At 39.4% G+C, this 14403-nt stretch overlaps 1 protein-coding gene across 1 annotated transcript; it reads right to left on the bottom strand.

The window, feature by feature from the left end:
* Positions 1–2653: 2653 nt before the first annotated feature.
* Positions 2654–12344, bottom strand: DNAAF4 (dynein axonemal assembly factor 4). The gene is made up of 9 exons (XM_056347580.1): positions 12152–12344; positions 11453–11600; positions 10928–11061; positions 9756–9996; positions 8854–8999; positions 8085–8194; positions 7277–7430; positions 6125–6230; positions 2654–4735 (listed from the first exon to the last, which is right to left on the bottom strand). Exons 1-9 carry the CDS (start codon positions 12272–12274, stop codon positions 4626–4628), a joined length of 1272 nt encoding a protein of 423 aa, XP_056203555.1. The 5' UTR covers positions 12275–12344; the 3' UTR covers positions 2654–4625.
* Positions 12345–14403: the final 2059 nt, after the last annotated feature.

The following is a 14403-nucleotide window of genomic DNA, read 5'->3' as shown; positions in this document are numbered from 1 at the left end:
CACCAGGCACGCTGCAGCCCACAGCGCAGGGCACGTCCTAAAGCCCTGAGACCGGTGCCCCAATGTCGTAGCACTATCAAAACTAGCTGGCTGCAACAAGGCTTTTACCATCCCGTACCAGATTAACTTCAATAAGTAGTTCCTGCACCTTGCCCCGGCACAGCCACTGATCCCCCACAAAGTTTCAAAAGTTCATCTGCTGTCCATGCTCTTTCTTTATCCTCTTCAGGCCAGCCCACCCTGCTTCTTGCCTCTGTTGCGTCCGGAGTCTTCCTTCTCTGGGCTCCTCTTCCAGGCAGCCTCTCCTCATCCGGGCCCCCTGCTTTTCCCAGGGCCTCTCCTTGTCTCTCCTACATCCTAGGCACTCTCTCTGTCCTCCCTCTGCTTCTTCCAGGTCTCCCTTCCTCCAGAACTCCTCTTCCATACCCCTCAGAGCTATTTAACTACTTAGCAGGCACCAGCCACAGCTGCACATTATCCACATCAGCCAGCCCACTGCCCCTGAAGCCAGCCCACAGCTGTATATTATCAATGTTAATTAACCTGCCTTTACCTGTAATTCCTCTACACCCCAACAGTGCCCTAATACCGGGGCAGGAAACATCCCACACACAACAGGCCTCATGAATACACATAGTAAAGGAAAAGTCAGAATTTCTTGAGTTTGATCTAAGCTAGCAACTTCAGTGTTTTCTTCATCTCTTTCAAGATTGAGAAACAAAGATTTTGTTGCATCTCTGAAGAACAGCAGGGTTTGGACACCTTGCTCAGCAAACCCACGGCCGGTACCTTATTCAGCGCAGCTTTACTACATGCTCATCAATATGGCATTACAGCACTTGCCATGAATGTACTAAGAAGTTTCTGTCATGTGTTAATTCACTCCCTACAGAGGAAAAAAAACCCAAAACATACGCATGTGAACATGAGCGAGGAAGTACAGTCATTTGGACATTTCCTTAAGGCTCTGTTTTAGCATACATATCTCTGGATATTAGAAAAAGCAAAGGCAAAACCAAAACAAACTGCCCACAAAGCCTCACTGTCTTCTTACTCTCAATTCATATTTTTATTATCCACACTTCATTATTTCTGCCACGCATTAAGATATTTTCTATGCTCAAGATTATCACTAATGCAGAAATTGATGAAAATTCCAATTTTTACTATACTCCAGAGTCAACATGAATTCATTTCTCCCTGTCCACAGTTTACTAAATAAGGTCAAAAGTCAGTTTGTCATTCGGTTCCTCACTCCTCACCATCCATGTATTTCAATACACATCTTGAGCAACATTTGCTCTGACCACAAACATTTAACAAATTTGAAATGCTTTGTCCTGCTAGTTGAAAAGCTGAATTAAAATCCGTCTCCTTAGTAGGGAAGGAAGGTGACTTATGCTGAGAAACTGCCATCGAATATGAACACTGAGCAAAAATTATCTCCTCATCTGCCTCTGTACAAATCCTGGCAACCCAGTGTTTTCCTGGATGCTGACCCCTGCAACACTCATGACCCATGGTTCTCTAACAAAGCCTCAGGTTTTACTGTTTGAAACAACAGCTTCAAGTTAATATGGTGCTACACCACCTGTCTCACAGATGGTACCCTGTATTTCTCATTCACTGGATCAAACCTTTTCAAGACACTTACTCACTTGTGGGTCATTCCAAGATCATTTTTCAACTGTGCCGTTGACAGAAGCAGGGTATATGACTACCCCAATTTCCAGCACACTCTGTAAAAATGCATCTCCATCCTTTTATCATAGATTTAAACTAGACACTTAGCTTTAAGAAAACAAACCTGACTGTTATTTCAGTCATTCTGGGAATAACTGTCAATATCTGCTGGGTTGTTGTGGTATCACTCCAGCCCCACACAGCTGCTCACTCACTTCCCCCATGTCAGGATGGGGGAGAGAATCGGAAGAGTGAAAGTGAGAAAACTGGCGGTTTGAGATAAAGACAGTTTAATAGGTAAAGCAAAAGCCATGCACACAAGCAAAGCAAAACAAGGAATTCGTTCACTGTTTCCCGTGGGCAGGCGGGTGTTCAGCCACCTCCAGGACAGCAGAGCTGCACCACATGTAACGGTTACTTGGGAAGACAAAATGCCATCACTTACAAACAAACAAACAAACACACACACACACCTTCCCCCCCCCCCCCCCCCCCCCCCTTCTTCCCCCAGCTTTATGTGCTGAGCATGATGTTCTATGGCGTGGAATATCCCTTGGGCCAGTTGGGCTCAGCTGTCCCAGCTGTGTTCCCTCTCAACTTCTTGCTGCCCCCCCCAAGGCTGCTCGCTGCTGGGGTGTGAGAGGCAGAAAGGCCTTGGCTCTGTGTGAGCTCTGCTCAGCAGGAACTACAACATCCCTCTGTTATCAACACTGTTTTCAACACTGAGTCCAAAGCACAGCCCCATACCAGCTACTATGAAGAAAATTAACTCCGCCCCAGCCAAAACCAGCATATGAGTTGAATAAGACGTATCAAAAAGGATGTAACCCATTGGAAGACACACTTCTCCCAATCAGGCCTAAACCCATAAAATTAAAACTTGTGAAACTGGTATCACAAATGTGTAACTCTAATTTTTAAAAATAATTAAGTGCAAGAGACATTGACCTCAAGGTTTATTTGTTTTAATTAAAGTATTTTCTGGTTTTAAAACTGAAAGTCAGTCTCCACATTCCTACGTCTCAGGACATAATACCATAACACATATGACTGATACGGTGTACATACTGTCAGCTTAAGTATCGAAAAGTTTAGCATCCGTTTGCTCCCAATATAATCGGATTAAACAGGCAGATATCATTTCTATTTCACAGCAGTAGAAAAAGGTGCCTGTCTACATCAAAAACAGCCTTGAGTAGCTATAACAGATCACTACAATTCAAACAGCCTATACAGATGTATACAGACTGTTCTAATAGGCTCTGGAACGAACACAGAAAATCAGGAACTTGCAATCAGCATCTGCTTCTTAGCATATTTTTTTTCCCCCACTGCCAGTGTCTCTCCTCTTTAGCCCCACCTTCCCCTCAGTAATTATAAGAAAGAAAACAGTCGTATTTTGGCAAGTATACCATTACACTCAAACGAGGCGTTAAAGCTCCTGCACTGCCCTCCTTCCAACTGCTATTAAAAAAAAAAAAAAGGTATTTTCACCCCCTTCCATTGCAGCGCAGTAGGTATCTGTAGGAAAGAAGGAACAGCAGCTACCCCAGACATTTCTGGCTCACCTTCAGCACTCCTCTCAAGGCTCTAAGTAAAGCAGCTGGCAGCGATGCCCACCACCTTCTCCCTGTTCCAAGAGTACAAAAATTACACAGAGTAACATACATCTGCACAATAAATATTTTCTCCTGAAGACAGAAATCAGTCATAAATGGTATTCAGGGAACAGACTGATGTGCAAAATTCAGAAATCTGCTAAAGCTGCCACTGAAAGGAGTGTAGTTGAAACAGTCACATTTTGGATAAAATGCCTAACAAAACAGAACCATTTCAAGTCCAGTGTCTCAGGTTGTCACAAGAATACAAATACTAACATATATATAAACAATACAATTCTATATTAACATTCTTCCACTATCGAAAACAACAGGTGCAGGGCTTCAAAGCACAGTGTCATGTAATTTTACAACACTTGTAATGTTACTAGGATGGTCCCTTTTTTGAGAATCTTTAATCACACCAGTATTCATGAGATACTGGCCAATGTTAACAGAGTACAAATTAAAATGCTAGCTCAAGAAAAGTATATATTGTCATATAAATAACAACGGTTTTGATTTTTACAGAATATGCTGTACAGCCACACTGTAAGATTACTAATTGTAGTAGGATGGAAGTAGTAAGTCATATTCATTGATAGGACAACTTATCACAGGATTAATTTACCACTACACTACAATACAACACCACAGGTTTATAATTTTTCCAATTACCTTGTTCGGTCAGCCCAAACAAATGTTTCATAATAGTCTGAAAATATTCAATGTACCTTACTTAACGCTAAAAAGAATGTTCTGCACTACATAGTATCTACCTCTGTGCTTCCAGGTGGAGGTTTTCCAAATTAGATGCCTGAATTAGAGCATATATATTCACGGTCTTAGTTTCAGATACAGCAAGCACTATGAACAATAGGAAAAGAGGAAAGCATATAACCATAATCATATAACACATAACTTTTTCAGCTTTGGTGGAGAACAAGCAAAGACAAGAAGCTAACAGGTGTTGACTATATGGAGCTAGTGAAGTTGTTCGAAAATCCATTGTCTAGATTCAGGAGATATTTCCAGGCAAATATTTCATTTAGTTATGAGTAACTTTAAATCAAGTCCCAAAAGCATGTTTTAATATTTGGCCCACCAATATTTCAGAGAAAGCAAAAACATTACAACTGTATCAAAATGATACAAAATATATCTAATCGTATTTGTTATAATACTATACTTTCCAAAAATAGTAATTCATATATCCAATCTTTTACCAATACTGTAGGCGTTCTGAGTGAAACAGAAAAATGTCTAGTTGACAACGTATTAAAGATTCCTTCTGATGCCCTCAAAAGGTGTTCCTGTCAAAAACCTCCTTTTAATTTTTTTAAATTAAGAATCCTGTGTTGTTCCTTGAATTAGGTTTCGAATCTTCTCAGCATCTTCTTCTATAGTTTTATTTTTAGGATCAATCTTGAGAGCTGCTTCATAATCCTGGAGACCTAATATAGATACATTAATAAGAATGTCAATCAATAATGCAAGAAAAACATCCTCTTCAGCAACTAACTGGAAATAACTGCTCTCTAGTCATAGACATAAAATACTGATCTTGAGTTTCGCTGTTGAGCAAGATGAAATCAGAATGATGTTAGGTTTAACTTTTGTCAGTAAATAAATTTGTATTTTGTTTACATTATTTTACAAACCATTTTAGTGGAAACATGGCTATGTAAACATTTCCAGGTATTGGAACATGAAAACAGAACTTCATTCACGTGTGTGTGTGCCTGTGTGCGTGCATGCATGAGGGGAGTGTTCAAACGTGTTCAGCAGAAGAGAGAAAAATTGAGTCACAGAATGAAAGTGCATGAAAACAAAACAAAAAAAAGACATGAACTGTGAATACTAGAGTTTGGCGGGGGGTGGGGGGGTGGGGGTGGGAGGAGGGGAGGCTGGAAAGCAAGCCATGAGTACAGGAAGTAAAATAAAATCTTGTTCTCTTTTTTCTAAGGTTTCCAAGTGCAAATAAAGCTGTAAGGGAATGACAAAGCGATTTATAGGTAGAAAAAGGTAAACAATGGGAAAAAGCTTAGTATTTCAACACTGCTGTTTTGAATATACTTCACTTTCTGTTATCGACTTCCACTTGCAAATTTGCCTTACAAAACTAAACTGATAGTCTTGGAGAACTCAGTAAGGACACTTAATTTAGGTATTTTCTTGATGAAACATTTTGCTCATCAATACAGGTTTCATACATCATGTCACAAAGATACATTTACTAAGCACTTCACAAGCAAATATTATAGAAATATTTTAGTTAGTTTGTTCTATAATTGGAAACACTGTAAATATAATCTCAAGACCAACAAAACATTGCTTCATGAAGAGCAAAATTAGCACAACCTAGTTTTATATCAGTTTGCATCCTACATCTGAATGCTTCCCAATGCAAATACCTCATCTCTGACCTTCCAATCATTCCTCACTAATACATGCCATGGCCACCAAGCTGCTATGGTCAATAGCTGGCCATTACATACGGAAAGACTGACCCAGCAGATCAAACAGAGGATATGCAACTTGCTAAAGCCTTTTCCTCAACGTAAAAACTAATTGATACTCTTTAATTTAAGGGTACAATTTATTTTCTGAAAACGTGTAAAGATTTTTCAAGTGCAATTGTAATTAGCCAGTAAATAAATAATAATAATAATAAATTAAGGAATATGGTATAAAGGTTCATAACAAAGAGACATAGATTGTTTGGCCTCCTTTGACATTCCTCCTGAAATAATAAAGGTGTGAGCATTCTCATTGAGCTAAACTGAATTACTGTCACGTCACCATAAATTCATGTGCATGTTTTCACAAAATCAAGGTCTCACCTTCAGTATATAATTGCAGCTGACAAAATGCTGTTCCACGTCTCACATACGCTTTCACTCGAGCATTCTCATTATCGGGAACAGGTGGTGTCAATAGTTCTAGCGCCTTTACAAATGAAAACACCCGGTATCTTTAGCGGTAAATTTTTCATTATAGTGTTTTTCTGATTTACACACACTTCTCTCACCTAATTACTATTATTATACAGCAACATAATAACTATTCAAATAGAAATAGAAAATAACTATTCAAATTTAACTATATGGCTTGTGAATCTATTCATCAAGATTTATATCTGTCACACCACATTTTGCTAAATACAGTTTCATTGCCATGGCTAAAAATGGACAAATACTGCAATAAATGTTTATTGCAGTCAAATAATGTATTCTGTCTTCATACACGATACTGCATACCATGCCACAAAAAAAAAGCAAACAAAAAAAAAAACAACCCAAAAAAACAAAACCCCAGCCCTATAAAAGCACCTGTGTTGTTGTAGTCACTAGAAAAAAACAAGTTTCAAGCCTCAAGTACTTACTAGTTCAAAGAATAATAATTATGGGAAAACTTTCTCCAGATTATTCAGGTGCCATTCAAGATCACTCCTCTCTCATTGCACAAATAACAGCTGCTAAAACATCCAGATGATACAGCCCTCCTTTAAAAATGTCTGGTTTGTTGAGTTTTGGTTGTTGGGGTTTTTTATTAAGGTATTTCTCATTACTACCACCCTTTTTTTTTAAGTTCCCACCAAACGAAGAACACCACAACATAATACAAAAGGTATCTGTATTTTCTTTCTTTTCAGTTCAAAGTTGTCTTTTTTTTTTCAAGTGTATATATTGCTGCAATATTTTACCTGTAAAGAAATGTGTACTGAGTCAACATACGGCCATTCATCCCAAACGTGTGGAAGCACGGTTTGGGGGGTTTTGTTGTTGGTTTGGTTTGGTTTAAATCTGTGAAAGTTCATTAATTAATCACTATCAAATTTTAATATTTCACCATGGCTTCATTATATCAATTCTGAACTTAAAAATTTTGAATTGCACTAGCGAGGCTTCACAGATCTGCTTGAAACAGAAGCATCACAGTAGTAAATCACAATCATATATAAGACGACAGTCTGAGAGCCCATATATTTATACCTTCGAGGAATCCTCAATAGCTTTATGCAAATTTCTCAGTTTAAGGTGGCAAGCAGCACGATTCAGGTACAGTAGGGGAAGCTTATTGTTTAGCCGCACTGCGAGGTTATACGCGTTTACAGCTGCAAGATAGTTGCCCGTTGCAAACATTTTGCTAAGTTTAAAACAAAAAGCAAAACATGCACTTTAAACAAGGTGATAAATCACAAAATAAATACCTACTTCTTGTTAACAATTTGTTTTCAAAAATTTGTGGTTTTAGCAGCTTCTCCTTGGAAATGGCCATTGATAGCTTTTTCTGAGAACAACACAGCTGAAGTTCAGTCAGACTTGATGCTGACAATATAGCATACAGACACACAATAAAAATAGTCACTGCTCAAAACCAATGAAGAACAGTAAGAGCTGGACATGTCCATGAGACACAGGACTAATTTTGAAAGCTGTATAAATATACCAATATTATTATCAAATTCCTGAAGCTGGTTTTAGACAGATGTTTAACCTCTCAATAAAAAGGAAAAATTAAAGGAAATCCACCCAGGTATAATATTGCACTGAATTAACTGTCCTCATAGAAGAATCGGCATTATGTGTTCACAATGATTTTGTCCATCATGAGCTTCAGCAATTGCATCTCATGACTTTATCAGATTCAAACACCATAAGACATCAATAAATTCTCTACTACACAGACATTCACCATCTGTGTCTAGTATAAATAGAAAATATCAAAACTAAACAATAGTCGCACACTATATAACTAACATTTCATTTTAAATACATCTTCAAATGGAATCTAACTTACTTTCCTTTGTCCTTTAACCAGTCTGGGTTCTTCTCCTCTTCTTTTAAATCTTCCAGTTCAGACAAATCAGCAGTCACTGTTCTTCGAGCTTCTGCTTGTTTACATAGCCACTGCAAATATACAACATGCAAGTATTATTTCTGAAGGAAACTTCAAATCCAAAAAAGGATTTTGCTTTCATCTGTTCACTCACTCCTATGAAAAGAATTCTATTTGCCACATATTTTGAACAGAGAAAAATATGAAATAATGTCACATTTGAAAAAGTTCCAAGTTCCCCCAATTATTTTATTACTATGTGAGAAGTAAGGTTACTGCACCCCTAACTATGTTTTTGTTTGCTCGCTTGTTTTGGAACTTCCAAATGCCTTTGTGTTCATTCAAAAGAACTTCAAAGTTCTGTAACTGTAAGCTTCTTTTTAAGAAGACAGAACTTAAAGAATCTTAAATATAAGAGTAAAGACATTTCAAATTTTGTACTTCGAGGAATTCAATCAATATTGCTGCCTTTTTTCTTCCCCTCTCCAAAAAAGGAACATGCTGTTTATTAATCTACACAATCACATTTGGTGAAAATAATTTTTATATAAAAGTGTTTCTTATAATTTTAATTTAAATAAGAACAGCCTTCCTTGGAAGTGAAGAATCTTGCACAGGTAAGTTTCCATATCACAGGTAACGTTTCTGTCAACTTACTGAATACACAGTAAATAATTCACCACCTTGGAAGACATAGAAGCATCATACCAAAACAGAGAATGATCCTCACCTCCTCCTCTTCTGCGACACGAGATTCTCGCAGAGCTGTAGGAAAAACTCGTGATGTAAAGTTGATTTTAATTGTAGCAGCAGATCGAGGAGCTGGTAACTGCTCTTCCTTTAAATCTTCTGAAAACATACTATAGGAACCATGACCTATGGAAAGAATTGGAGTACTGGAAATGAAAAACGAAGCAAAAGAGATTTTTCTGGTTTTCTACCAAAGTCCAAAGTACACCTAATACAGAAACTCTGCACATTTGAACTACACCTCTAACAGCTGGAGAAAGGTTTAGACTTGTTCTTTTGAAGAGTAAGTTCAAAAAATGTTTGTTCTTTCTGTATCATGACATCTATTTACTGGCTACATTATCTGTCACATATTACCTTAAACTCATCTTACACCGCTATCTCTGTCACTTACACAATTCTCCGACAGGGCAACTGCAAGACCTAAAAGTAACCTCATCAAAACATAGAAACAAAACAAAAATGAAATATTTCCTGTTGGTTTAGTTTCCTGAATTGGCTCTCTGTGTGGTCAAGATGTGGGATAGAGAGAGCAAAAGGAAACTATGCATTTCTGTGAAAACCGGCAGTTAGGTAAATTAGGGTAATATGAACTCCACCCTCAGAAAATCAGCATCACACTGTCAGAAAGGCTTTCTGGTTTGCTTTTCTAAAGCTTAGAACAAAACCCGTCCTCGTACTTCCAAGGACTTAAACAAGAGCTAAGAACTCACATGCTTTAGCTCAACAAATTGCGTGAAAATAAAGACACTAAAATAACTGCAAGGGAGAAGAATTAGTTCCTTATGGTAGAGACAAAGACAAATGATGAATTAGAAATATCTAGGAACAAAGTTACATCCACACTTTAAAGAGTGATAAAACACACTTCAATAATACAACCTCCAGTAGGTTTGAGTCCAGTCTTAGAAGTTCCTTCAGTAGGAATCCTAGCTTTGCTCATTTTCCCCTTTTTCCTCTCCTTTAACTGCTCTGCTTCTTGATGCAGTTCCCCTTCTTTTTGTACCCTCTTTTGTTTCTCAGCATCTCTTTGCTGTTTTTTCCATAACTCCAACTCCTTAGTAACCTTCCGACGCTCCTTTTCTTTCAGATCTTCAATTCTTTTTCTTTCTGCTTCTTCTAGCTGTTTGAATGCAACATGCAACATCTGATCATAACAACATGACTATGTAAAAGTTACCATTATTTTCCCAAGCAAAGCATCATGAAAGAAGCCTAAAAATTATTGGGAGAGTAAAGATTTCTGATTAGCTTTTAAAAGTCACATCAGGACCAATCAGAAATAAGTTTTACTTCTAAACAATGAAAATCCTAGCCATGTATCAACACAGATCTCTGGAATACACAGAAATGTAAAACATACAGCTTCATTTTAGTACATTATTTCTTATTTTTCCTCTTTGAGATTATTACATAGGCAGAATAGATACAACATCACTACTCAGAAAGTCACTAACTGCAGTTAATTTTGGTCCAAGTTGCATATGCAGTCTTAAAATTTCATTGTATACTTTAAAAAAATCTGTTTAAACACAAATGAAGTGACCAGACTTTTTACATACATAAAAATTTTGAAAATAAATACACATAAAATATACATAAAACACAGAATGACAGAGACACACACACACAAAAAGAAATGAACAGCAAGTCTGATAGAAAATATAACAATAAAATATAAGATTTTTTTTAAAAAAACAGTATTTTTGACAGTGCTAAATGACTAAATACTTGCATTGATGCAAGGCCAGAAAGGATTACAGTTTTGCCACATGACTGTAGTCTCCTTTTAACTGATAAAAATCTGAGTGCCTCACCGAAAATTTTCATTAGTATTACTAATGGAAAATGGCAACTTTTAAGTATTTTTTCTGTATCATTTTCATATTTGGTAATAAATGTGTTTTAAGTACAATTAAATAACAAGGTTCTCCACCACTGTAATAAAAATGAGTATTTTTCATATTTTTCAAGGTCCATTTAAGCAAGCAGCTGCCAGATTAGCTGGTAATTGTTTACCTGTACATGTGCTGTAGAGTCCTTTCTAACCTTACCTTCATTGTGGCCTCCAAAGCATATTTTTTGTGTTCCTGTTTTGCAACTTTTTTTGCTTCTGCCTCCTCTTTTGCCTTTTCATGAGCTTTTAGAACAGCATTCTCTCTCAGATATTGCAGTTTCTCCTTGTCAGCTTAAAAAAAAAATAATTATTTTAGTGATTTAGGCGTGAATGTCTGCCGTTACACACCATATTCATAAAAATAGGATTCCTTTAGCTACTTAGTCTAGGAAAACACAACACAGTTCAAATTCCACAAGCTTTTCTCTAAAAAAGAAAAACTCAGATTTGCTCACACACACAATGTAAGTTTTACAAAAAAATTCTTTTTGTTTTGTGCACATTAGAGCCAGTAGATGTTGTGCCTGTTTTCATACGCTTTCTATTTTTAAAATGAAGAACAATGTTTAACTTCGCAGATATCTAGCAGCAGAAATTTCACATTGCTCATTATAGCTTGCAAAGTTTTTTCACAGTTTGTGTTTCTTAACACTCAGTCTAATTTTCACATTAAGGAACTTACCATTTACTAGAGTTAGGGAATCCCACATGGCCACTTCTTTTTTATACAAAGTGAAGAAAATGATTCCATTTCCAATCTTTGCTGTGCTATTTGTGTCATCAATAGGAGCATATAAAACGGCTTCAAATAAGAAAGGAGGGATGCTTACCTATAAAAAGATAATTAATTTGAACCAATATTAAAAAGATTGAATTGAATCTCACATATTCAAAATACTCAGTACAAGCATACAGCAAACCTCAAGAAACATGTGCTATTGACAAAACGGATTTGCTTGGTATGCAGTAGGGAGGTTATGCATGTTGTGAGACCAGATAAAAAAGATTGAAAAAGTTGGTTCAGCACTGCAACAGAAGCCGTGGACCTCAAATTTAGGATTATTATTCATAGTATAAGCAGAGTGTCTAATTCAGGCCATTTACAAGAGAAAAGGCAGCTAGCACCTATTGAGTAGCATTATTAATATGGAGGAGAATCAACAGTGGCAAAGGCATTATCTCTAGTGGGACAGGTACGTAACAGCCTGCAGCATACAAAAAGAGATTGTAGCGTAACTGTTACAAAATATTATACGCTTAACGTCACGGCGTATGAAGCGTGTGCTTTTTAACAGAGCCATAAAGTAACTCCGAGCCACAGGCCCGCGGGCGCGGCACATCCCACGGCAGGGCCCGCACGCCGTGCTGCGCGGCCGCCCACCTTCAGGTACTGCTCGGTGCAGAAGATGTTGGCGGCGGTGACCCGGGCGCCGCGCAAGGGCAGCGAGAGGTACACGGCGGAGGCGGTCTGCCGCCAGCTGTACTCCCGCAGCCACACGGGCATGGCGGCCCCGTCGCTACGGCCGCGCCGCCGCCGTTGCTAGGGGCAGAAGAGCTTCCGGTGCTCTTCGAGGCCACTTCCGGCCCGCCGCACCGCCCCCGGAAGCTGCTGGCAGGGCCCACCCGCGGCTTTCGGCGGCGCCGGCCCGCGGGGGGCGGCGGGGCCGGGGAGTGCCCCGGGGACCTCCCGCCGCTCCCCTGGAGCACGGCGGCAGTCGCGGAAGGGCGGCGGCCCCGGGAGCCGGCGGCAGCCCCAGCGAAGAGCGCCCCGCCGCAGCTGGCCCGCCCGCCGAACGGCGGCACAGGGTGACCGCGGCCCGCTGCGAGCCGGCGCGGCCCGGACCGCCCGCCCCCGGGGTGCCGCCTGCGGTCGCTCTTCGCCGCGCACCGCAGGGCGCACGGTAACGGCGCAGGCCGCTCGGTGATGAGCTGGCGGCCCGCCGACCGGCACGGCAAGGGCAAGGCGCTCCTGGTCTGCATCACTCCCACCTACACACGGCGGGAAGGAATGCGGCTCCGATTATCCAAATACATTTCCATAAAGAGAGACAACTATTACTTTGAGAATCTCTGATAAAAACTATTACATCTGAGGACTGATTTAGCAGGACGCTGAAACTTCCAGATGTCCTCCAAAAATAGGTCATACTGGCAGCTCCGTGCTAGTGCCTCGCAATATTGTCTTATTTCGCTGTCTTTGCCAAACACCCGGGAGGGAGCTTGCACATTGTTGCTCAACTTTCCTCAAACAAACAGTAACACTGTATCTGCCAAAATAAAGTCTAGCTTATAGAAAGCAACTGCTGCTGGGGAACATGGGTTGAAAGGCAAGCCAAACACATTTGGATAAACATTCAAGTATGTTTAAGTTCCTCAAAAGTATACAATTACTTAGAACTATTTGGAAAAGATCCAGAATCAAGGAGTCTACTCTCCCCCGTTTTCTTTCTTTTAAAATATGATGAAGAAAAATTGAGTTAAACATTGCACACATTAGCTAAGATTTCGTATGTATATCACTGAAGATTTAATTTTTATATTCTATTACATATATCCCAAAGCAATGTTCAAATGATAGTGGTTACTATTTAGTTATATATATATATGTGTATAAAAGTAGATCTCACAGAGGTTTCAAACTTTTTTTCAGAGCAAGAAATCCATTGCAACGGATATTATTCCTGGGTTGTTCTTCACCTTCAGTCACTCACATCAATATCATCTGGATGAATGCTTGCACAGAATGGAATCTGAGTACTGAATTATATTCCTCATTCCAAGAGCATTCAAAAGTACAAGAGGAAAGAGATTTAATTGAAAGTCAAAATGACTTACTTTAGGTCTTTTTGGCATGTGATTTTTTTTTTTAAACCTTGCATGACACATTTTCAGACTTACAGCAGGACCTGCACCATGGCATAAGGAGCCTTGCTGTCAGCTGCAGTGGCAAAAGAGACTTCTGTAGTTTATAGTTCTGAGCCTAGACTTACACCATGATGTCTCCATAAACAGACTGCTATCAGTCTAAGAAACTGTAAGATAAAATTAATAAGTAAATATAAGATGAGGAAAGATTCCCCGTTACCTTTATTTAATATCTCTTAGTTGTCTGTATTGCAAGACAAACTTCAGGCAAGCGCAGACAATGATGAAACAAGGAAGTTCTAAACGCCCCTTCTGTGCCATTCATTTTTTATAGACCAGTCCTCAAACTACAGCCCGCAGGCCAGATACGGCCCCCCAGGGTCCTCAATCCGGCCCCTGGTATTTACAGACCCCCCCACCCCACCCACCCCCACCCCCCCGCCGGGGGTTGGGGGGGGGAAACCAAGCAGCCGCAGATGACTGCCTGCCACTTCACCCACGCGCTGGCCCCCTGGTTAAAAAGTTTGAGGACCACTGTTATAGACCATTCTCCACTCTAAGAGATGTTATTTTTTCCTAGAAAGATTCTTACCTCACTTACACTCCTTTTACATACCCTTATCTTCCTTGCTCACCTCCAAAGCTTTCACAGTTCTACTATATTGAAAATGGAAAGGCTAAAACTGCACATAGTGGTCAAAATCCTATTTGCCTGCTTCCTAGATGAAGTAACGAAGAGTTGGTAGTTGGAGGGGATAGTGTTTTGTT

The sequence above is a fragment of the Falco biarmicus genome, chromosome 7 (genome assembly GCF_023638135.1).
Source record: "Falco biarmicus isolate bFalBia1 chromosome 7, bFalBia1.pri, whole genome shotgun sequence".
NCBI lineage: Eukaryota > Metazoa > Chordata > Aves > Falconiformes > Falconidae > Falco > Falco biarmicus.
This window is presented reverse-complemented; position numbering and strand designations above follow the sequence as displayed.